Source organism: Quercus suber, unplaced genomic scaffold (assembly GCF_002906115.3).
Source record: "Quercus suber isolate HL8 unplaced genomic scaffold, Cork oak 2.0 scaffold_189, whole genome shotgun sequence".
NCBI lineage: Eukaryota > Viridiplantae > Streptophyta > Magnoliopsida > Fagales > Fagaceae > Quercus > Quercus suber.
Window position 1 is genome coordinate 431,737 of NW_027069647.1, and position 22,871 is coordinate 454,607.

Genomic DNA, 22,871 nt, shown 5'->3' on the forward strand with positions numbered 1-22,871 from the left:
TTGGAGAGATGTGAGAGTTGAGTTTAAAAAAAATCAACTGGAAGAGTGGTCCTATTTGTAAGGAATTAGAGATATATTTTTACCAAAATGTCTTATTTAAATTTAAGGGTGTAAGGTATTTTTGAACCACAAACTAAGGATCCCAAACAAGAAAAATTCTTAAATAATAAATAGTAGTGTAGATAATAAAAATAATTTTTTTTTTTTTTTTAGAAGTGAATAATCTTTTATATATATTATATATATTTTTTTTTTTTTGAGAAACCTAAAAAATAATTAAAATTGAAAACATAAAGCACCACAATATACACATAGATGTAAATAAAAATGCCCTAGATTGAATATATAAATGCAGTCCATAAAATAATTTAAAACATAGTTTAGTAAAAGCTCCAGTTAAAAATATTCAGATAAAATGTTTATCTATAAATCTAAACATCGAAAAATCTTATTTCATTTAAATATATTATATGATCCCAAAGAGGAAAAACGCTAGTTTCCAATCTAACATAATTAATTCATTAAATTAGAGAATTAAAATATTTCCACTTACATCAATTAGTATTTTTTTAGTAATGTTTAAACTTAAGAAATAGTAAACAAATAGATTTGTTTAATTAATTAAATCATCATATATAATCAGATATATTCTAAGGGAAATATATAAGTTTATATATTTTAAGATCATTATTTCATTCGTTTTTTTTTTAAAGATCATTGTTTCATTTATATTTGAAAAAAAAAAAGGTATAAAAGTTAATGATTATATACAACCAAAAAAGAGGGTAATGAATAATACCTTGATGCTACCGTTTAACGGTCCTCTTCCTCGTCTTGCTTTTCCTCCTAATCATTTTGGATCAAGCTTGTGGTGATTGTGTTGCCTGGTTTATATTAGGAATTACTTGGTTTCATAAAATTAAAAAAAAAAAAAAAATCAAACTCGGTTTATTTTAACTCTTTTTCAACATGAAATATTCTTCTTCTTCTTTCTTTTTTTTTTTTTCCTCATCCTCACACCAAAAAATAAAAAGAAAAAGAAATAGTAAATAAAACAAAACAAAATAAGGGTGGGTATACCTGACTCATATGGTGAAATCCTATATCCTTGTTAGCTTTGAAAGTTGGTTTGGAGAATCAAAGATTCAAAGGTTTCAGCGCTCATAATCTAGCCAAAATGACCGTATACCACTGTTTGGCAAAATATTTAGCAATATACCACTGTTTGTGAAATATTCAGCAATCTACACCTTTTTGAAACTTGAATTTGTGAAATTCAAATTTGCCGTGTAACTTGAGTTCTTTGAAAAAATAGCCTTCAAATTTGTCATGCTATTTTTTATAGAACTCGAGTTACATCAAAAAATTTCTATGGAATTCGAGTTTGCGAAATTTGAGTTCATGATAAACTCGAGTTTCACAAACTCTAAGTTTTAAAAAAGTCGTATATTCTTAATTATTTTGCAAACAATGGTAGATCTATACATATTTTGCTAAATAGTGGAATTTGGCTATTTTAGCCCTCATAATCCCACCACCACTATTCTTTGTCTACTTATTCTTGTTCTTTGGGTTGATTACTGTTTTGAGGCATTGCATTGGGTGCCAAAGTTAATTAACTTTTTTTGTGGGGGTGAGCTCACATAATGACTGAAATTTAAATACTAAATAGCTTGTTGTATAGGAATATTAGTAGACCTGGGATTTTTGGAGAAAAAATAAGATAAGACCCATGCATGTATTAGAAAAAGAGTGTCTAACTTCAACATGAATTAATTATTTAACTAACAATAACAGTTAAGAAAAAAAATTTAAAAACAAATTAACAATAATTAAGCTTTTGTGTTTATCCCTAAAATTGATAAAGAAATAGAAGAATAGTTTTTATTTAATTATTGAATAATAGAAGAATAGTTGATAACTTATATATAATATAAGTGGTATTTGATGTGGATTAGTATTCCAATTGTGACCAAATTCTTCTTCTTTTTTATTTATTTATTTGTCTTAGGATTATCTATTTAGCTTTATTTATTTACTTATGTGTCTTAGGATTATCTATTTAGTTTTTGGAAGTGGTATTTCAAAATCACTGCATTAATTACCCTTTTTTTAATATATAAATGTGTAGTGTAGTAATTAAAAAATAAGAAAGTTGCTACATTTTTTTTTATAATATACTACACGTAAAAAATATGGATTAGATGAACAATTTGGATTGTAATCAAATTAATATTTTTATCAACTTAGAAATTATAGGAGAAGAAAATTTATATACATTTTTTAAAAATCTAAAAAAAAAAATTATGCGATTTGGTAAAACTACTTGACGCAACCATGGCCTTTAAGTCCAACTTTTATTATATAGTACATGACTCTTATTTATTTTTATTTTTTTTACCAATCACTACATAACCTTGTACAATTATTCTCACATAATTTGAGCAAACCAAAAGCAAATTAAGCCAAGACATCACCTACACTATTACATGCTGCTTTCTCTTTGTGTTCTTCCTCATCCATTGTATCACAAATTGTTCTACCTCTTGTCTCCGGCAAACATACTGCAAAAAGCCCACTACACCCTATCACTAACCCAAACACCCCATAGGATGAAATTTCATTTCTGCTCTCAGCAGCCACTAGCATCGGACCAAACACACCACCAAACACAAGTGCTTGTCTCACTAACGAAGTAGCTGAGTTCCTCACACAAGTAGGGAACAACTCTATTGTGAATATGAGTAGTATATTGAAGGCAGTAGATGCACTGAAGAAAGATATTAGCTCAAGTCCAATTTGGAATCTTGCCCACACCTGGCCTTTCAAAGCACACATGACACTAAAAATCCCACTAATCATTGTGAAAGCAAGCACCGAAATTTTTCTGTTCAACTTACCTATAAGCAAGATAGTGACCAATGAAGATGGTAGCTCAGATAAGGCATTGAATGTGACACTCAAGTAGAGATTGAATGACAAGTTTCCTAGGCCTAATGGCATGCCATAGTACACTATTCCAATCCCAAAACCTATCACCATAACCGGTAACAACCTTCTAAAAGCCCATCCTTTCTGCACCAACATCTTAATAGTTGAGTAAACATTCCCATTATTGCATGTTTCTTGCTCAAACGAAACCCCAGAGAAGCTCCAAGTTAAACAACCACTATGGCTAGGTGGTGCAATGCTTTTCAATGTGGCCACCGCTTCTTCTTTACGTCCACGCACAAATAGCCATCTAGGTGACTCATGAACAAAGAAGTGAACTAACATAGAATACAAGATTCCTGGGATAGAAGTCCATACATAGAGATACCTCCAAGGAGAACCTCTATTCAAATAAGCTATAGCTGGTAGTGATAAGAACCCTATTGTGAAACAAAAGAATCCTATCACTCCCACTTCGCCTCGCCATCTTTTCCCCACAAGCTCAGTTGTTAACACAAGTGCACAAGTTCCAATTGTTGCGCGGCAAAACCCACAAACCAATTTTAAAGCTGAGTAAACCCATATATTGGTGGAGAAGATAGTAAGCAAAGCAGATAGAGACATAGTTAGGCATGAGAGAAAGAGCAAGTTTTTGCGACCAAGTGAGGAATCAGCAAGTGTGGCGAGAACAAGTCCACCCACTAGACAACCCATGAAGAAAGAAGATGCAGGCAAGCCCGTGATAATGGAGGCAGCACACTCTAAGTTCCATTCTGATATGATTGAAGTATGGGAAGGCCAATCCCATGCCCATGAATTCTTCGGAAGATAGCAAATATTGGAGATAGAGTTGCAACCATGCTGATGAGTAATACAGTGCCATGTTGGGTGTGCATCAGTGAAGACAGTAATGAATGTTTGCTGTGCATCAAATATCCATGCACTTGATACAAGTAGTGCTTGGAGGAATTGAGCCCATCCAAAATCTCCTATACATCTTTCAATGGTGGAATCAAGAGATGGATGGTGTTTTTCTAGAGGTGGAGTAGTGCTTTCTGACTTGACTGAATTGGGTTGGGAGAGAAGTGGTGTTGAATCGGCCATTTGGAACTACGTTTATTATAAGGCAGGGTTGAGGTTTAAGAGGAATGTGAATGAATAAAGGCTTTTATAGTTGTTTTAGGCTAAGGGGAGGGGAGAGTGTGTGCCACGTCAAGCAGCCATGATTGGCACATAACCTACCTTGGTAAAATATTTTATTTGAGTAGTGTGGGTTTAAAATATGGACATTGTCGTATCAAATATCAATTGTAGATATATATGTTAAATAATTTATATAAATAAATGATCTTAGAGAGATCAACTATAGTTTTTAAATTCTGGTTGAATCCAATATGTTAAATAACATTTATTTCGTTTGTCTACTACTGATTTATTAAAACTTCCCCTCAAACACAAAGAACCAACCAAGCCATAACAAAGACAGCCTCATTAACATGTGCAGCCAACAATTTCCTTCTTCCAGCATCTCAAATGAGAACAAAACAACTTGCACTAAAGTCCCATGTGAAACAAGTAGAAAATTATTTAGCAGTGAGCATAAAATCACTATACTAGCCCACAGATCAAGAGCTTAACATGGTTTATTTAAGAACCTCAACACACTGTTTGGATGGAATGAAAAAGGAGGGAGGATAATTTAATTTCTGTAGCCAGTAGGACCCATAATTTTTCTTAGTTTGGTTGACATGAGATAGGCTGATGTGGATCCACGGTTTTGTTATCAGGCCAAACTGGGGGAAAAGACAGGATAAGAGACAGACTTAGTAGGTCCCCCAAATGTTTTAATATTTAATTAATCTAATAACATATAAGGGAACAAATCGGAAAACATACTATTTTTTTTTTCCCCTTTATATTAAGTTTTCATCTTTTCTTCATTTCTTACCTTTTTATATCATAAAACTTCAAAGAAATATATATATATATATATTTTCTATTTCCTAAGCTTTTCCCTTCCTTCCCTTCCCTTCCCTTCCACTTCTTTTCTCTTTCCGCATGTCCCTTTCGCAATGCGTTTCTTCGTTTTCTTAAAAAAATGTAAACAAAGAGCAAATGAAATACCAAGTTAAATCCTGAAACCATTACTCACTATATATGCAGATGCAGGTATCATCAGCCTCCTACATTTCAAGCCCTGGGCGCATACAGTTAACAGTAAAATCAATACAAGCAGTGCAATCACTAAAACATAAACTTGCAAAAGCTTCTTGAGTTAAAACTTAATGTGAACATGCTGCTTCAATATGGTTGGTGGATCAGACACCGTAATGCATACATAGCAAAATTATTAAAAGAATTATGTAATCCCCGAAATTAACTTGAGCGACAATTGTTAAAGACAGTACAAAAGCTACAGAGCAAAATAACAAGGATGGTTGACCTCACCTACCAATTCACTTCTAAGAATGATCTTAACCATTGAGCATCTTGAAACAGGGTATAAAAATGGCAAAATGTGTTTTCAGAGCTTATGTGTATTGCTGGGAAACCTCCCTCACAAGTTTGTCCATGAACTGGCATTTCTTGTCAAATCCCCAGCCAGGGTTGCTCTGCATTGTAAAAGTTTTATGAGAGTCTCAAACATCCAAGCAACACATTCCATCAAAATAGTGCAATTACACAAATTGCTAGGTAGTCACCTCAGGATTGCCTTTTTCCTTCAGCTAGTATCAGATTAAAATGTGAAAGCAAAAGCAAAAAATTATAAACATAATTTTCATGCACAATCATACCAAATAATTACGTGTGAGAAAATTAAAAAGGCACAGTTTACACTTCACACAAAATCATTATTATAAATTAGATATTAAAATCCTTCATGCAAGTGGAATCATCAAATACAGTCTAAAAAAATTGTATATGAACTCTGTTGTTTGAATGAAAATTAAAAATCCACAAGCAGGTGAAATGTAACTATGTTTTACCACACTAAATGATGTAAACTTCAAGTCACCAACTCACAATCCAACTCTTGCTTTGATAGCAATAAGACAGACTTATTGTTGGTTTCCCACTTTGTAAATCAACCATACAACATCAAGGTAGTCATTTAGTAGCATTATTAGAATTTCTTTCACCATTCAAAAATCAAATAAAAAGTTACTAAATGAATTAATAAAATATTACTTGATCAACTAAAAAAGGTCTCCAAAAAGACCAGTCCAGATCATCCTTTTAATATTCAAACAAAATGAAACCGAATCAACACTGGCCTTAACATGTCAACTTTTGAAGGACTGACTTTTGCCTTCGCCTTCTACCCTCTGCATATGAATTCTTTTTCCTCTTTTTTGGATAAGTTGAACTATTTTTCCTTTCTCACATGCAGGCAAAAAGGAGAAGAGAAAAGGCATCACTACCAACATCCTGAAAAGACAAATCATCTTGTCTTTTAAAAAATAGTCATTGCCAACATCCTAATAAAGAAACTTTGCCTCTACCTGCAAAACCTGATCCACGCAACTGACCTGGACCCACCCAAAGGGTCACTGATAGGCACCATCAAATGGCCAATTGGAAATCAGGTGTGCATCTCCAAAAATCATGTTTGCTGGCAGACGGCGAGTTTAACGCAATTTCACCTGAGTGGTAGGTGACACCAAACCCGGACCAACTTAACCCAGGGCACCCCTACTTAAAACCACACTACCACAGTGAGTTTTTTCTACACGATTATATTTCAGTTTCTCTGACAGAATTAAAATTTCATCTCTCAGATCATTTAGCTGTAATTTGAAACAAACAGACATTAACCCATGGTAAAGAACTCCCATAAAGCTAGTCAAGCATTTAACAAAAACCATTTTTTCCCAAAATTCTTATTAAAACTTTTTACCATGATTTAAATATCCACATTTATTTATTTTTATTTTTATAAGTAAAAATAAGTGATTAGCATTTTTCTCTGGCCATCAAATGTACAATAAAATCCACATTTATGAAATTTTTCCCCAAAAAAAAAAAAAAAAATCGCATACATTTGGCACTTCCCGAATTTCAACTCCAAAATTATGGTTAGCAAATCCACAACCAGCCACAGGAGTGGCAAGGAAATTTTAAGAAAAAAGGAATTTTAGATCTGAATAAACACATATTTGACTTCAGGATAGAGGACCCAGACATGTTTACACATCTAAGTAATTAATGAAGTTTTCTGAAAACTAGAATTACTTCATGTTCACGATGATCTACACAAAGTAACTTAAAAAAATTACAAAGAATCAAACAGAGGATCTAAGAAAATTGTGAAACTCAAAGATGGAAGTACAATGAGTAAAACTCCAAACCCAAGACCACTCAAACAAACTTCAAATCAATAAAAATTTCAAGTGATCTAGAGATCTCTCAATATCCTCAAACGTGTGGGAACTGCATTCCTTCCACACTAACCACATTAAACTTTTTTTTTTTTTTTGAGAGAGACTAACCACATTAAACATGATGGCACTACATTCTAAATTTCTGAAGAATGCTTCCCAAACCAATTCCTCCACCTAAATAAAAGGGATGTTACTGTTAGACGCATCACCCACTGAACTCCAAATATGTTAAGAACTTCACACCACAGCATAAGTAACATCCCAACGAAGCAGTAAATGGTTCACTAGTTTCCAACTACACCATTCTACTAAGAGAAGTCCTACTTAACAAGACTACATTACCCCAAACTACCATCAACAAAAAGAAAGACAATCTTAAGGGCCTCAACACACCATATACTCTCTTACAACGGAAAATATTACCCCTGGCACCATGGATATCCTTCTAATAAAACTGAACATTAAACTTGCCACTCCCATTTAAACACCATCTCAACCTATACCCCCCACTAGGCACTCAAGAGTAAATATGGTTAAAGAAAGGATTCACTATCTCAACCTCCCAATCATGAAAATCCTTGTGAAAGCAAACATTCCAGCTTTTAACCTCCCCATCCAACCAATAATCCAATAAGTTAGAGACTAAAGCTTCCCTACCAACCCAAGGACACAGATACAGGAAAAGGTACAACACAACAACATGGGAATTTCTGAAAAATTAGAACACGACAAGACGGGGATACGTATATTAAATATATTTTTATTTGTATTTTTTATATATTGTTAAGCATTTATTTTTCATATAATGTTAAACATATATCAATTTAAGAGCAATAAGGGATAGTATATTTAATTAAAGTCTAAGAGTCTTTCAAAATACATGTAAATATTTGTATATTTGATAGAGATCTAAAATCTTACCTCCTTTAATAATTTAAGCCCATGTCCCAACTATAATAAAGCCCATTCTGTGAGTGCCATGTCCAACTATTTCACAATACAAAAGGATATATGAATTGAAAAAAAAAAATTGACACTGGAATGGGAGAGTGGAAGTGGCTAACAGCTAGCCACTCAAAAGTCAAAATGTGAAATTTAAAAGAAGAGGTGTTGGATTTTCCACCACACAACTATCCAAAAGAGAGAGAGAGAGAGCGAGAGAGAGAGAGAGAGAGAGATAAGTTTTGAATTCAAAAAATGAGAGAAAGTCCAAGAAAAATGAAATTGTGAAATTTAAATGAACAGGCATTGGATTTCCCACCACACAACTATCGAAAAAAAGAGAAGTTTTGAAAAAAAAAATTGAGAAAGGAAGATAAAGAAAAATGAAGAGACACAGTGTTGGACAAGCTGAAGAAGCACAAGGAAGACTGAAGATGGCAATGCAAGGTTACAGATCCCTTTTTCTCAGTTTTTCTTCTCACCCCCCCCCCCCCCCCCCCCCCCCCCCCCCCCCCACCCCCCCCCCGGCGCACCCCCATGTCCCATCATTTTTAAATGGCTGGGGCACACGTGCTGCTGTGTCGCACGCTTGTCCCGTGTCTAGTACGTGTCAAACGTGTGTATGGCACCCAAAATGTTGTGTTTGTGCTTCCCAGCTATCAACTAAGCAGGCAAATAGATCAGGGTACAAATCCTTTAAAGGAAGGTGGCCACACCACTGATCATACCAGAACCAAACACAAGCTCCATCACCTACCTCAAAAGTCACATCTGCCCTTAGATAATTACAATCTGATGCTAGCATTTGATTGTACAACAAGAAATCTATTCTTACGTAGTTGTCCATAATAAAATAACCAGCATATTCTCACAAACATTTTGCATTTTCCGACTTTCAACTCCAAAATTATGGTTAGCAAAATCCACATCCAGCCACAGGGGTGACAAGTGAATTTAATGAAAAAGGAATCTTACATCTGAATTTTCATATGCCAACATACACTCCCCTAAATACATACGTGACTTCAGAATAGAGGATCTGGACATAGACACACATCTGACCTTAGATAGTTACATGACTAAAAGATCATTATACCTTCCACATTTCTGATGTTGGCATTTAATTGTACAACAAGAAATCTATTCTTACATAGTTGTCCATAAAAAACAATTTCTCTAAAATATTTTGCACTTCCAGACTTTCAACTCCAAAATTATGGTTAGCAAAATCCACATCCAGACATGGATGACAAGGAATTTTAGATCTGAATTTTTCATATCTCCACATATATTGGTCTAAATATACACACAACTTCAGAATAGAGGATGCACATAGACACATGTCTGCCTTAGATGCTTACATGATTAAAATATCACAAGAACTTCTATATTTCTGATGTCAGCATGTAATTGTTCAACAAGAAATACATTCTTAGATAGTTTTCCCATATAAATAACCTATATGTTATCCAAAACAAACCCATGTTAAGATCCAGGACATCCTTTGACCAGTACAAGTTTAAGGAGATAAGCCTACCAAAGTATTTGTGTCAAGCCCAAGTACAAATTTGTGTGCCTTTCACTAGTCTCCAAGGACTCTCTTGCCCATGTGAGGAAACCATATCCTTTTCTTAGTATAAAGATGCCAAATGCCATAGTCCATTGTAGTTCCATTCCTCAAGCAAATACAATTAACACACACACACAGAGACAGGCATAGGCAAGGAGCAATTACTCTATAAAGAGAAATTCATCCCCAATGTAGAAATAACATCAGATCTCAGGATACCAAGGGTGAACAACTAACCTGAAGAGATAGAACCGCACGGTCAGCAAACTGCTTTACAGACTTAGGTGCACTGACAGGAACTGTTTTTGCAACCCTTTCTAATTCTTCTTGTTGTTGCTTTGCAGTTACCCTATCTGGTCCACTGTAGTAATCGACAATCTCTTTCATCAAAGGAACTCTCTCCATTGTCTCTTTCATGATTTCCTAGTAAAATAAGAGAAGTCAGAAAGATAACAGAAATAAAGGAACTACACCACATTTTTTTTATACACAATGGTAAAACAAAAGAATAAAATAGCCCACAAGAAGCGTATTATTATATCCCTGCAACACAAAAAGATCAAAGCTCATTGAAATAATTCCAATAAATCAAACAACATGTAAGCAATAACATAACAAGGTTTTCATAACATCATTATCATTCATGTCTAATGATGACATTTCGTATCTTTTTATTTATTTAGATAGTGAACTAACAACCAAAGTTTTAACACTAATATGAAGTTGTTCATCAACAATGAACTACACAACTGATTTCAATGAGATATAGAACTTAAAAACATAAATCAGAAAACAGAGCTTCCACCACAGCTTGTCAAGCAACCAGATGAAATTTGACTGCTCAACCCCTCCACATCCTCAGAAGTAAGGCTAGAGGACTGTGGTGGAAACTTTTAAAGCTGTCCTAAAAAATGCAAGAACAACCAAAATAAAATTTAAAACCAGTAACACCAAAATAGATAAAACTAGTCAACTAGCATAAACCTCAAAAGCACATTTCAGTTTCCACTCTTCTTTGTTGCAGACTTGGTGACCTTAGCACCTGAAGGATCCTTCTTTTCAACACTCTTGATGACACCAAAAGCCACGGTCTGGCGCATATTCCTCACGGAAAAACAACCAAGGGGTGGGTACTCAGAGAAAGTCTCAACAACATGGACTATATAGGAATCATCTTCACAAACCCTGCATCACCATTCTCCAAAAACTTTAACTCCTTCCCAGATCTCCTGTCAATCTTGGTCACAAGATCAGCAAACTTAACAGCAATGTGGGAGGTGTGACAATCAAGGACAGGAGCATAGCTGTTGCCAGTCTGACCAGGGTGGTTCATGATGATGGAGGTGAAATCGCCACTTGGCAGGATCACCCTTGGAGTTGGAAGCAACAAAACCATGCTTGAGATCCTTAACAGCAACATTCTTCATGTTGAAACCAACATTGTCATCAGCAAAGGCCTCCTGGAGAGCTTTATGGTGCATCTCTACAGACTTAACTTCATTTTTCAATCCAGTGGGGACAAATGTCACAACCATCCCAGGCTTAGGAACACCAGTCTCAACCCGCCCCACAAGGACAGTTCCAATACCACCAATCTAGTAGAGATCCAGGAGAGAAAGATGGAGGGGCTTGTCTGAGGGCCTCTTGGGCTCCTGGATCTGGTCAAGAGCCTCAAGGAGGGTGAGGCCCTTGTACCAGTTGAGATTGGCAAACCTCTCAATCATGTTATCACCCTCAAAACCAGAAACCCCATGAAGGGGATCTTGTCAGGGTTGTAACCAATCTTCTTTAAATAAAGTGAGACTTCCTTAACAATTTCATCATACCATGCCTTGGAGTATTAGCATCCACCTTGTTGCAGCAGCAAATCATCTGCTTGGCACCAAGGGTAAATGCAAGCAAAGCATGTACACAGGTCTGACCATCCTCAGAAATACCAGCTTCAAAACCTCCAGCGGAGTCATTAATGAGGAAAATGCAGTCAGCCTGTGAGGTACCAGTAATCATGTTCTTAATAAACTCAAAATGTCCAGGTGCATCAATGACAGTGCAGTAGTATTTGGCGGTCTCAAAACTTCCACAAGGCAATATCAACGGGTAATACCATGCTCATGCTCAGCCTTGAGCTTGTCCAACAACCAAGCATACTTTTTTTTTTTTTTTGACAAGTCCAACACCCAAGCATACTTAAATGACCTTTTTTTCATTTCAGCAGCCTCCATCTCGAACCTCCCAATATTACACTTGTCAATACCATGTCAATACCTCCAAGCTTGGAAATCAATTTCCTGGTGGTGGTCGACATGGCCAATGACCACAATGTTGTTGTGAACCTTCTCCTTATCCATTATAAACTTTTAAAAAGAAAACTGGTGAAACTTGCTAAGGTATAAGAGAGACACTCTCACAGCACTCGTAAGAGAGTATGTGAGGAGCAAGAGAGAGTGGAGACATTTGGTATCTTAAAGCTAATACAACACTAAGAGCATTACAAGTTTACAATTCCCCTATTTGATTTTTGATAAAGCAAATAAAAAGTACAGCATTGAGAAATATGCAGAAAGGAAAAACAAAAATAAAAAACTGTGTACTGTAAGTATCCCCATCAAATTACAATCATAAATGTTGAAAATCCAACAAGGGCAACAATGATGATGGACAAATGGAAAATTAAAATCTTAGAAAGACAAGCGGAAGTCTATCAACATTAATTCAACCCCTTCATAAGTCCACCTCTTTCATATTTGCTCCAAAATGAACTCAAAATCCCTCTCCAACACAATAGTAAATTAGCCTAAAGACAAACTTCGTGAACTTGAACCCCATAGTTGCCTCCCTCTAAGGTCATTCATGGAATCCACTGGATACAATTTAGCCACAGCATATTAGATGTTCCTATCTATCTCTTTTGTTGAACTCAGTAGATTAATAAGGTAAATAGAGATTATCATATGTCCAGGTTTGTGCTTATATAAAAGAAGATGACCACAACACCCAAACTTTCCTTCTTTTTTCTTTTTTCTTTTTCTTTTTTTGGGTTAGGGTGAGGGGGAGTGGGGGATAAAATCTTGATCCTTATCATTTATTTAGTGCAGCCTTTTCTCACATTCATGCACATCCTAATAATATTATGCATCCTGAACTCAATCTGTAACAACAGTAAACACAATGAAATGCTTTCTAAAGAGGCCTGCTCATCCAACAAACATGCCAAAGCCTACTAAGTCTACATAATATTGCAACTGTAAGTGAAGAGTGCTTAAAACAACTATAGGCTACAAATTCTATGACCAATGCTAAAATTGCAATTGTAAATTAAAAATCTATAACTCCATTTCGTATATCTCATCATCATTAACTTTAAGTCAGTCACCACACGAGACAGGAGGGGGAAATGGCTTTCTGCAATGAAGCATAAAAGGGTAAAGGATTTGAGTTTTTTCTTTTTCTTTTCTTTTCTTTTTTTTTTTTTTCTTTTTTTTAATAGGTAAGAAAAAATTGTATTAAAAAGAAGCTACTCTATCAAAGAGATGAAGTAAATGAAGGAAATACGTACAAGCAACAAAGGAAACCAAAACAACTTATGTACAAGAAAAAAGTGAATCTAAAAACAGTAGAATGGTTCGAAGAAGCAAAACCCCACACACGAGACCAATCAAACAAAGTGGTTGCAAACAACTCTAAGAGCTTCTGCTTATCCCTAGAAAGCACTAAATCTTCAAATATGCAATTATTTCTCCGCCTCCAAATAATGCACATCACACAATGTCGTACCAAATTCCAAACATTTGAAGAATGCTTTCCTAACCAATTCCTCTCCAACCGGCCAGCAAGTCAATAACCTTTTAGGTAGAACCCATGAAACACCTTTGAGTATAATTTATTTAAAGAAACAGCACAGTAGAATTCATTCAAATTTAATCATGACTTACACAGTTATATCCAAGTTTTTTTTTTTTTTTTGATAAGTAATTATATCCAAGTTATTTTGAAAATATTAAATGCAAGTTGGACTAAAGTATCCATCTAAGTATGTACATTGATCATTTTTCTTAGTATTTTTTGAAGGTTTGTTAACCTTCCTCTTTAAGAGAACAGTGGAGAAACAAGAAATGCATCTTTATTATCATAGAATATCCTAATTGCTAAACGATAGTTGTAGATAATAACCATCTTTCTGTAATCACCTATCAAATAGTACAAAGAATAAGGTAATTCATCCACCTAGATATAAAAGCAATCAAATGGTCAAAAGCCTAGTACGGAAGATGTTGCCACATGATTAGTGAGACCATCAAAGGACGATAAATTTAAAATCATCCTAGGTTACAATGATTCTCAAGGGTACCAAATATAGTAAAAGAGAGAGAGACCAAACTTAAAACTTTAAATTAATGTACTAGAATGAAAAATCCCAAACCCATAGAAGAGGCTAATACCTTCCCCTTATATTCTCACCAAGTGTACCCTTCACTAAAAACCACAGATGAACCCAATTCTTATCAACTAAACCTCTTTCTCTTGGGAAATAAATTTATCATTTAAGGGGAAAAAGGACACAACGTGTTACAACCTATGCACATGAAAAGCAATCAAATTGTCAGAATCCTAGTATGGAATACCAAATCTTAGGTTACAAGGATTCTCAGAGTTACCAAATATCACAATAGAAGACCAAATTTAATTTAAAGTACTAGAAGGAAAAGGGCCAAAACTAATACCTTCCCCTCTATCACTCTCAACAAGTGTACCATTCACTATGGGCTGATGGTTATCACCTAATGTTAGACTATATGAGAAACTGCTTCTCAGTGTCTTTGACATGTTAGATGAAGGAAAGCTGATAGAGGTTAGCAGTTTTTCTTTTTTTTCAGGTGATGACAGCACCAAGATGGAAGCATTCACATCTTTGTGAAATTTCATATTTTCTTCATATTTTTGAGTTAGTTTATGGCTTCATATTTGAGTTACAGCTTTATGCAGTTAGGTTTTGGTTTTGAGTTCTGTTGGAATTTGCTTATAAAAAAAAATTTTATTAAACAAATGATAGTTGTATTTATAACAAACTCATTTTCATTTAGGGATGTTAATCAGATTCAAAAGATGATCCAAGGAATTGTTGTAAATTTAATATGATGATTCACTGTAAATGAACTTTTCACAATTTGCTTGACTGGGCCATCTATATCTATCCACTTTTTCAGGAAGTGGAAGAAATTCTCCAACTCTTAAAGTCAACCTGGCATGTTTTACGAATCACGGAGACCATCCATTGCACCTGCTATGCATTCCAAAGTTGAGCAAGGGGGCTTTTGGGATTCGTCTTTCTTACAATCCTTTTTATCACCCATCCACAGATGGGCTGATAAGCAACTAGGAGACTACCATCTGCACTTTGCTGAGGTGTGATTTACTATTGGAAGCAATATATGTGGCTATCTAGTTTTATATGTCATGTGGCTGGTCCTAGTTTGTATTACATAATAGTTTTGATCTGTATTATAAATAGCATATGTTTTCACTGTGCTGTTGTTTTCTCTTATTGTTGCATCTGTCCACTGTCTCCTCATGTCTTCTGTGTATTGTTTTGTGTCTATATTCATATCCTATATTTTTTGTTGGGTTGTGGTGCTACAACACATCATTCAGTGCATTTATTCTGTTAAATGATGTGTTTATCACTATGTTCTGGTATCTGCATCTCATCTTATTGCAGAGCAGAAATACAGGGAATGATCCAACACATGATCTATGTGTATGACGCACAAAATCATGCATGCAAAGTCTGTCCTTTTTAGGGATAATCAAATGTAAATCAGTTTAGTGCTTTCTACTAAAAACTTAGGAAGATATCTTTTGCTTTCAGTTGCCTTCTTTACTGAAAAAGATTCTTTGTTGTGCTTAATATCTAAAGCTGTTAAGTGTGGGATAAATCTGTATATACAGCCCATGTACTTTTTGCATAATTTTTTCCCCTGTAATAACAATAGCGTTACTTGTGTTTTAAAAATGGCTGCTTTATATGCTTTCTAACTAGAAAGAAGCCTAGTTGTTGTTAAGTTCATTTAATTCTGAAACTTTTGTAAGCTTGGAAACTTTGTTCAGAGCATTGTTTAACTATTTCTCCTCCATTTATCAATCTGATCAACCTTCTCAGTTCAGCCCAGTAACTGCTGCCATTGAAAGGAGAGTCACAAATGAGATGAACGACTCCCTACTCAAGGAATTCCAGCCTGATGAAGTCCAGCAAGCTCTTCACCAAATGCACCCCACCAAATCCCCAGGCCCGGACGGTATGCCCCCACTCTTTTTTCAAAAATATTGGAGCATTGTTGGACAAGATGTAACTGATTGTGTACTTAATATTCTGAACACTGGTGAAATGCCCCCAAAACTAAATGACACCCACATTTGCCTCATACCAAAAACAAAAAATCCCCAAAAAATCACTGAATACTGCCCTATTAGCTTGTGCAATGTAGTGTACAGAATTCTAGCCAAAGTTTTAGCAAACCGCCTCAAAAAAATCCTCCCTGAAGTTGTTAGCAAATCCCAAAGTGCTTTTGTCCCTAGGCGACTTATCACAGACAATGTACTAGTGGCATTCGAAACAATGCACCACATAAATCAGAAAAGGAAAGGAAAAGAAGGTCTAATGGCAATCAAGTTAGACATGAGTAAAGCCTTTGATAGAGTAGAATGAGATTGCCTGGCTAAAATAATGCAGAAATTGGGGTTTCATGATCACTGGATATCTATTATTATGATGTGCATAACCTCTGTTCTTATTTTGTGCTAATCAATGGGCAACCAAAGGGTGAAATCATCCCTTCTCGTGGTATCCGCCAAGGAGGCCCCTTATCACCCTTTCTTTTCTTGCTATGTGCAGAAGGTCTTTCGGTGATGCTCTAAAGAGAAGAGAGGTTGGGAAATATCAAAGGAATTTCCATATGTTGGGGGGCTCCGCATCTATCTCATCTATTTTTTGCAGATGATAGCATAGTCTTTTGCCGAGCCAATATGGGTGAATGTCAGTGTATTTGGGATGTCCTACAAGACTATGACGCTGCATCGGGTCAAAAAATTAACAAGGATAAAACCTAGAAAGCACGGACGCGGCTGGGAGGGTGCCGCACCCGAGTCCGACGCGGCCTAACGCGGGACGCAGCGTCCGACGCGGTTGACCACGAGTCGGTGCCACGTCTGATTTTTTTTTTTTTTTTTCTCGGATTTGCGCCAACGAGGCTCGATTCGCGCCGACGAGGCTCGATTCGCGCCGACGAGGCTCGATTCGGCCAGAATCGGCTTCGATTCGGCCAGAGTCGGTCCATATCGGCCGTATCGGTCACCGCCAGAATCGGCTTCGATTCGGCCAGAGTCGGTCCATATCGGCCGTATCGGGTCGTATCGGCCGTCGACCGATACGGCCGAGACGGCCGAAATATGCCGGAAACGGCCGAAACAGGCCGATATCGGCCTTGAAACTCGTCGGAACAGCCAAAATTCTGACCTCAGAGGCATAGTAATGTGTTTCTTGCCTTCTTCTTTCTTTGTTTTGTGAATCAAGGCATAGCAATGTGTTTTTTAAGAATATTTTAATAGTAAAAATATATAGAAAATATAAATAAAAATATTTTTAATAATTTTTTAATCACTTCATGTGGCCTTGTGAGAGGGGGAAAAAAAAAAAAAAAAAAAAAGAGAAGGAAGAAGAAGATGAGAAGACACCAAATAAAAAAAAGATGAAAGATGAATAAACGTATAACAAAAGAATATTAATTAAGGGGGTGGAAAAGTCAAATATTTAATGTGGGTGGGCTTGAGAATTGAAAAATGAGTAAATGAACTTTTTTGAAATGTGGTTTTTTGTTTCCAATTACCAAAAATATTGATTTTATTAAAAACAAACCATAAATAATTATTTTTTAATAATAAATTATACCATTTATTTGATTTTTTTATATAAAAATATTAAATTAACTATATAAAAATATTTTTAATAATTTTTTAATCGCCAAGTCCCGCCGCACCCGCACCCACATTTTTCAAAAATTGCCGAGTCCCGCACCTGCACCCGAGTCCCGAAACGCACCCGTGCTTCTTAGATTGCCTGGCTAAAAAAATGCAGAAATTATGATCGCTGGATATCTATTATTATGATGTGCATAACCTCTGTTTCTTATTCTGTGCTAATCAATGGGCAACCAAAGGGTGAAATCATCCCTTCTCGTGGTATCCGCCAAGAGGGCCCCTTATCACCCTTTCTTTTCTTGTTATGTGTAGAAGGTCTTTCGGCGATGCTCCAAAGAGAAGAGAGATTGGGAAATATCAAAGGAATTTCCATATGTTGGGGGGCTCCGCATCTATCTCATCTATTTTTTGCGGATGATAGCGTAGTCTTTTGCCGGGCCAATATGGGTGAATGTTAGCGTATTTGGGATGTCCTACAAGACTATGACGCTGCATCGGGTCAAAAAATTAACAAGGATAAAACTTCCCTCTTCTTCAGCAAAAATACCAAAGTTACTGCCCAAGCTGAAATAAAAAACCTTTTTGGGGCTCAAGTTATCAAGCAGCATGACAGATACTTGGGTCTTCCATCCTTGGTAGGCCGAGGGAAAAAAAAAAGGCGTTTAATAGGATCAAAGATCAACTCAGCCAGAAGATTGCTGGATGTAAGGGAAAGCTCTTGTCCACCACCAGCAAAGAAGTCCTCATCAAAGCAGTGGCTCAAGCCACCCCTACCGATACCATGAGCTGTTTCAAGTTATCGGACTCGTTATGTAAAGATCTCAGCTCTATGATCAGCAAGTTTTGGTGGGGGCAGAAGTTTGATGAGCGAAAGATATCCTAGGTTTCTTGGGATAAATTGTGTAAGCCTAAAGGTGATGGAGGCATGGGATTCAGAGACTTAAAAGCTTTCAACCTCGCTCTTTTAGCCAAGCAAGGGTGGCAACTTCTCCAAAACACAAATTCTCTCTTCCACCATGTTTTCCAAGCTAAGTATTTTGTTGGTCGGTCTTTCCTAGATGCTCAAATTGGTAAAAGACCATCATATGCTTGGAGAAGCATTATGGCTGCTAAGAGCGTGGTGGAAGATGGAATTCGTTGGTCTATTGGCAATGGTGAGAGCATGCAGATTTGGAAGGATAAATGGATTCCCAAGCCTGATACTTACAAAATCATGTCTCCCATCAACCCCATGTTATACAACGAAAAGGTCTCAACTCTAATTGACAAGGAGAGGGTTGTGTGGAAATCTGATCTGATCAATTCTAATTTTCAACCCCATGATGCTAAATCCATCTTGGCTATTCCCTTAAGTTCTGCATCTCCTGTTGATCAAAGAGTTTGGTCTGCTACTGCCAATGGTGTTTTCTCGGTCCGTAGTGCATACCGGATAAGTCATAAGCAACTAACCAAGGTTGAAGTGGGAGAATGTTCGAGCAACACCGGGACGACATCACTTTGGAAGTCAGTTTGGCAGCTCCGCTGCCCAAACAAAATAAAAAACTTCATTTGGCGGGCTTGCAAAGATATTCTCCCCACCAAAACTAAACTCAAAGATCATAAAATCCCATTGGAAGTGGAGTGCAACATTTGTGGGGAAGTAGAAACAGCTGGACATGTTTTGGGGATGTGAACTAGCGACAGCGGTGTGGCAAATGGCAAATCTAAAAGCTCCAGGCCTCACTACCAACTCACCAAACTTCCTAGACCTGTTCTGGTGTGTTAAAGAGGCAAAGCCCAGCCAAGACCTTGAAGCCTTTGCCACATTTGCATGGTCCCTTGGGAACAACCGGAATGCCATTCGACATGGGGAAACCAGCAAAACTGCTTTGCAGATTTTTGAAGCATCACGGGCCTTCTTAAATGAGTTCCAAACCTTCTGTGTGCTTCCCCACCATCCTCAGCTCCACGGCCCCAGCTTATGGAGACCACCTCCTCTTGGATGGTACAAGGTAAACGTTGATGGAGCTGTATTTAAAGAACTTGGACACTGTGAGATCAGGGTGGTGGTTCGAAATGACATGGGACAGATTATGGGAGCTCTTAGCAAACTACTTCCATATCCACTTGGTGCTCTTGAGACTGAAGCCAAAGCAGCTGAGATTGGCACGACCTTTGCAAGGGAGCTGGGCCTTAGAGAGATTATCCTTGAGGGGGACTCCCAAACTGTCATGGCTGCCATTACCAACCATGATCCGAGCCTAATCCAAGTCCATCATCTTATTGCTGGTATAAAGTCATGGGAATCCAAGTTCAGAGCATGGAAGTCTTCCTTCACTCGTAGAGATGGGAAACAAGGCAACTCACCAAATGGCCAAATATGCTAAGCACATATCTGATTGTATTATTTGGGTGGAGGATACTCCCGCTATTATTGCATCTCAAATCCTACATGATGTATCTGTTTTCGGTTTTATCCCCGTTTAATGAAAGCTTTCTAGCATCCCTTTCAAAAAAAAAAAAACTTTGTTTCTTCAATATATCTTGGTTATAGTGTCTAGGACTTTGTTTTTTATTTTCTTTTTTTTGGTGAATTGTATTGCAGATATACATAAAAAAAAAAAAAAAATGGTGATATTATAGGGAAAACATATATAGCAGGTAAATGAAATTTTAAAGTAATGAAATATAAATATAATATAAGCATATATATTATATAAGGCACATAGTTATCCTAACCTTGTTTAAGAAAGGAGAGATGTTGAAATAATATAAGAACTAATCCCAAATTACCCATCATCAACTATCTTACAAACCACCAAAACATGATAGCATTACACAATGTCCACTCTATCATTCATTGTGGAAGTAACATTGATATTTTGATAGACATTGTAAGGTGTCATGAGGTTACTCAGCTCACTTACTGCTGTAACTGATCAAGTTAGCATCTGTCCAAGAATAGTTTGCATTGTCCTAGGATTAGTTAATTCTGTAAAGAGCAGGTCAATAACTAACTCTTACGTCTTAATTAGCCTTGTGATCAATTGGTGTTCAGCATGTGGCTAGTTAGACGTTGGTTTATGCTGTCAGAATACTGCTTGGCTAACTGCCGGCTATCAAGCAGTTACAGCTCGAGCAGCCTCTTAAGAAGGCTTTGACAGATTGTGCTTGTATACATTCAAGCAATAAGATCCTTCTCATATTTAATGTTCATAATGACTATCAGCTTTGCAAGTTTATTTTTGAGGATTTCACAGGTCCTTACGAACAATAATGAGATGGCTCGTGCACATTAATCGAAAAAAATTAAAACAACAATAAGTTAGCATGAACATAAAGCAAATGCTAAGAACGATAGCACTACTAGCAATATGGATGAATATGTTCAAAGATCTCACCAAATCTTAATTACTCAAGCAACAAAATGCAATTGAAAACCGAACAGCAAATGCATTGTAAAATAACAGCAGAGTCAAAATAATAATTGGCAGTATTAAATAACATGAAACTATATCAATCAAATGAAAGAATAACACAAGCCATAAAAAGTTACCTCCCACTCCTCTTGACTCTCAATCCCCTCATAAACCATCAAAAACGGCTTCATCTTCTCAAGTGCATCACGAAGTGGCATCGGTGGTTTCTCATCAATATCCGGATTCCGATCAAACTCCCCCATTAAATACTCTGGTTCACATTCGATCTATAATCCAAAAAAACAAACAATCAGGCCACAATTTAGCAAAAACAAGAACTTTTAACAAACAACATATGGGAACTGAACTAACCGCATAATTGACATCCATGCCATCCAAAATTGCATCCTCCAAAGGTGAGGGCAGCACTCTAGAACTCATTTCCTCAAAAGCTTCATTTAACTGGTTCATGGTCTCAAGTCCAAGCCTTTTAGCAAGCTTCTCTCCATCAGCATTGTCTCCCAAATACAATCCTGCACCAAACCCATCTTCCGAATCTCTATCCCGCCGCCTATCAAATCCTCTTCCTCCCCTACCTCTAGCCCATCCTCTCCCTCTACCTCTACCTCTGCCTCTCCCTCTCCCTCTCCCTCCACTGCTCTCCTCAACATCATCCTCACCGCCACCAGCGCCACGACGGGATAGAATCTTCACTGCATTTTGCACAGCTTCTTCTCTGGTCATCCTGGGCTGGGATTGAGCTTGGGGTTGGGATTGGGGTTTGGCCCGGGCATGCCGGTTCTCCTGGACGATAGGGGGCTCCTCCTGGACTGGCTGCTTCATGGGTTTTCCGCGACCGCTGCCAGTCAATACAGAGACTATGCTCTGAGGGAGATTGAAATTGACATTCCGCTCATGGACACTCTCAGCCGTGTCCGACACGTGTCCTTGTTCACTCCCGTGTCCGACACCATCTTGTCTCTTGAAGAAGATGGGTTGCTTAGGACCCGAATCTGGAGGCGGCGGAGAGTCAGTGACACGGCCGCGACCGGTGGCGGCTGGTGGTTTGATGGAAGAAACGAAGGAATTGAAGCCGGGGAGAGTTGGGGAAGAAGGGAGGGGTCTACCACGACCGTGTCCGTGTCCGGGAAGTGAAGTGTCGGGTTTGGACCCGGACACGGACTCGGATTCGGACACCTCGGGTCCTGGCTTACCCGGAGCTGTGAACTCAAACTGTGGGCCACCAAAACCGCGACCACGGCCTCTACCACCACCACCACCGCTAGAAGTAGAAAAAGGGATCAGAGACTGTCTGGTGGCATTAGAGAAATTAGCGAGTGTTCTTCGTCTCATTTCTCAAAAATGATCAGTGGGTGGTTCCACTTCTGAAAAAAAAATACAAGGAAACAAACGTTAAAACTATCTAAAACCCTACGAATACGATGTAACAGTAAAACCCATCATCCAAAAGACCAAAAACAAACAAACGAAGTGCGTAGCAAGAAGCAATGTTGCTCTACTATGACTGTTTGAGAGAGAAGGGTACACAGTGGGTCCGAGCTGAGCCCATCACTGATGGGCTTCGTTTGGTGGGCCTCGAATAATACTTTCTTTCAAAGTCCAAATATATATCAATTTTAAAAACCCAACCAAACAAAAATTCAGAGTAGGCACCTA

General features: G+C 37.1%; 2 protein-coding genes and 1 pseudogene across 2 annotated transcripts; all 3 read right to left on the bottom strand.

Annotated features, from left to right (window-relative positions):
- Positions 1–2,312: 2,312 nt before the first annotated feature.
- Positions 2,313–5,353, bottom strand: LOC112036727 (organic cation/carnitine transporter 3). The gene is made up of 2 exons (XM_065778711.1): positions 5,084–5,353; positions 2,313–4,724 (listed from the first exon to the last, which is right to left on the bottom strand). The coding sequence occupies exon 2, from the start codon at positions 4,033–4,035 to the stop codon at positions 2,461–2,463; it is 1,575 nt and encodes a 524-aa protein (XP_065634783.1). The 5' UTR covers positions 4,036–4,724; positions 5,084–5,353; the 3' UTR covers positions 2,313–2,460.
- Positions 5,278–22,671, bottom strand: LOC111986666 (uncharacterized). The gene is made up of 4 exons (XM_065778712.1): positions 21,567–22,671; positions 21,332–21,481; positions 10,063–10,248; positions 5,278–5,543 (listed from the first exon to the last, which is right to left on the bottom strand). Exons 1-4 carry the CDS (start codon positions 22,545–22,547, stop codon positions 5,463–5,465), a joined length of 1,398 nt encoding a protein of 465 aa, XP_065634784.1. The 5' UTR covers positions 22,548–22,671; the 3' UTR covers positions 5,278–5,462.
- Positions 10,490–16,531, bottom strand: LOC136069781 (elongation factor 1-alpha-like; annotated as a pseudogene).
- Positions 22,672–22,871: the final 200 nt, after the last annotated feature.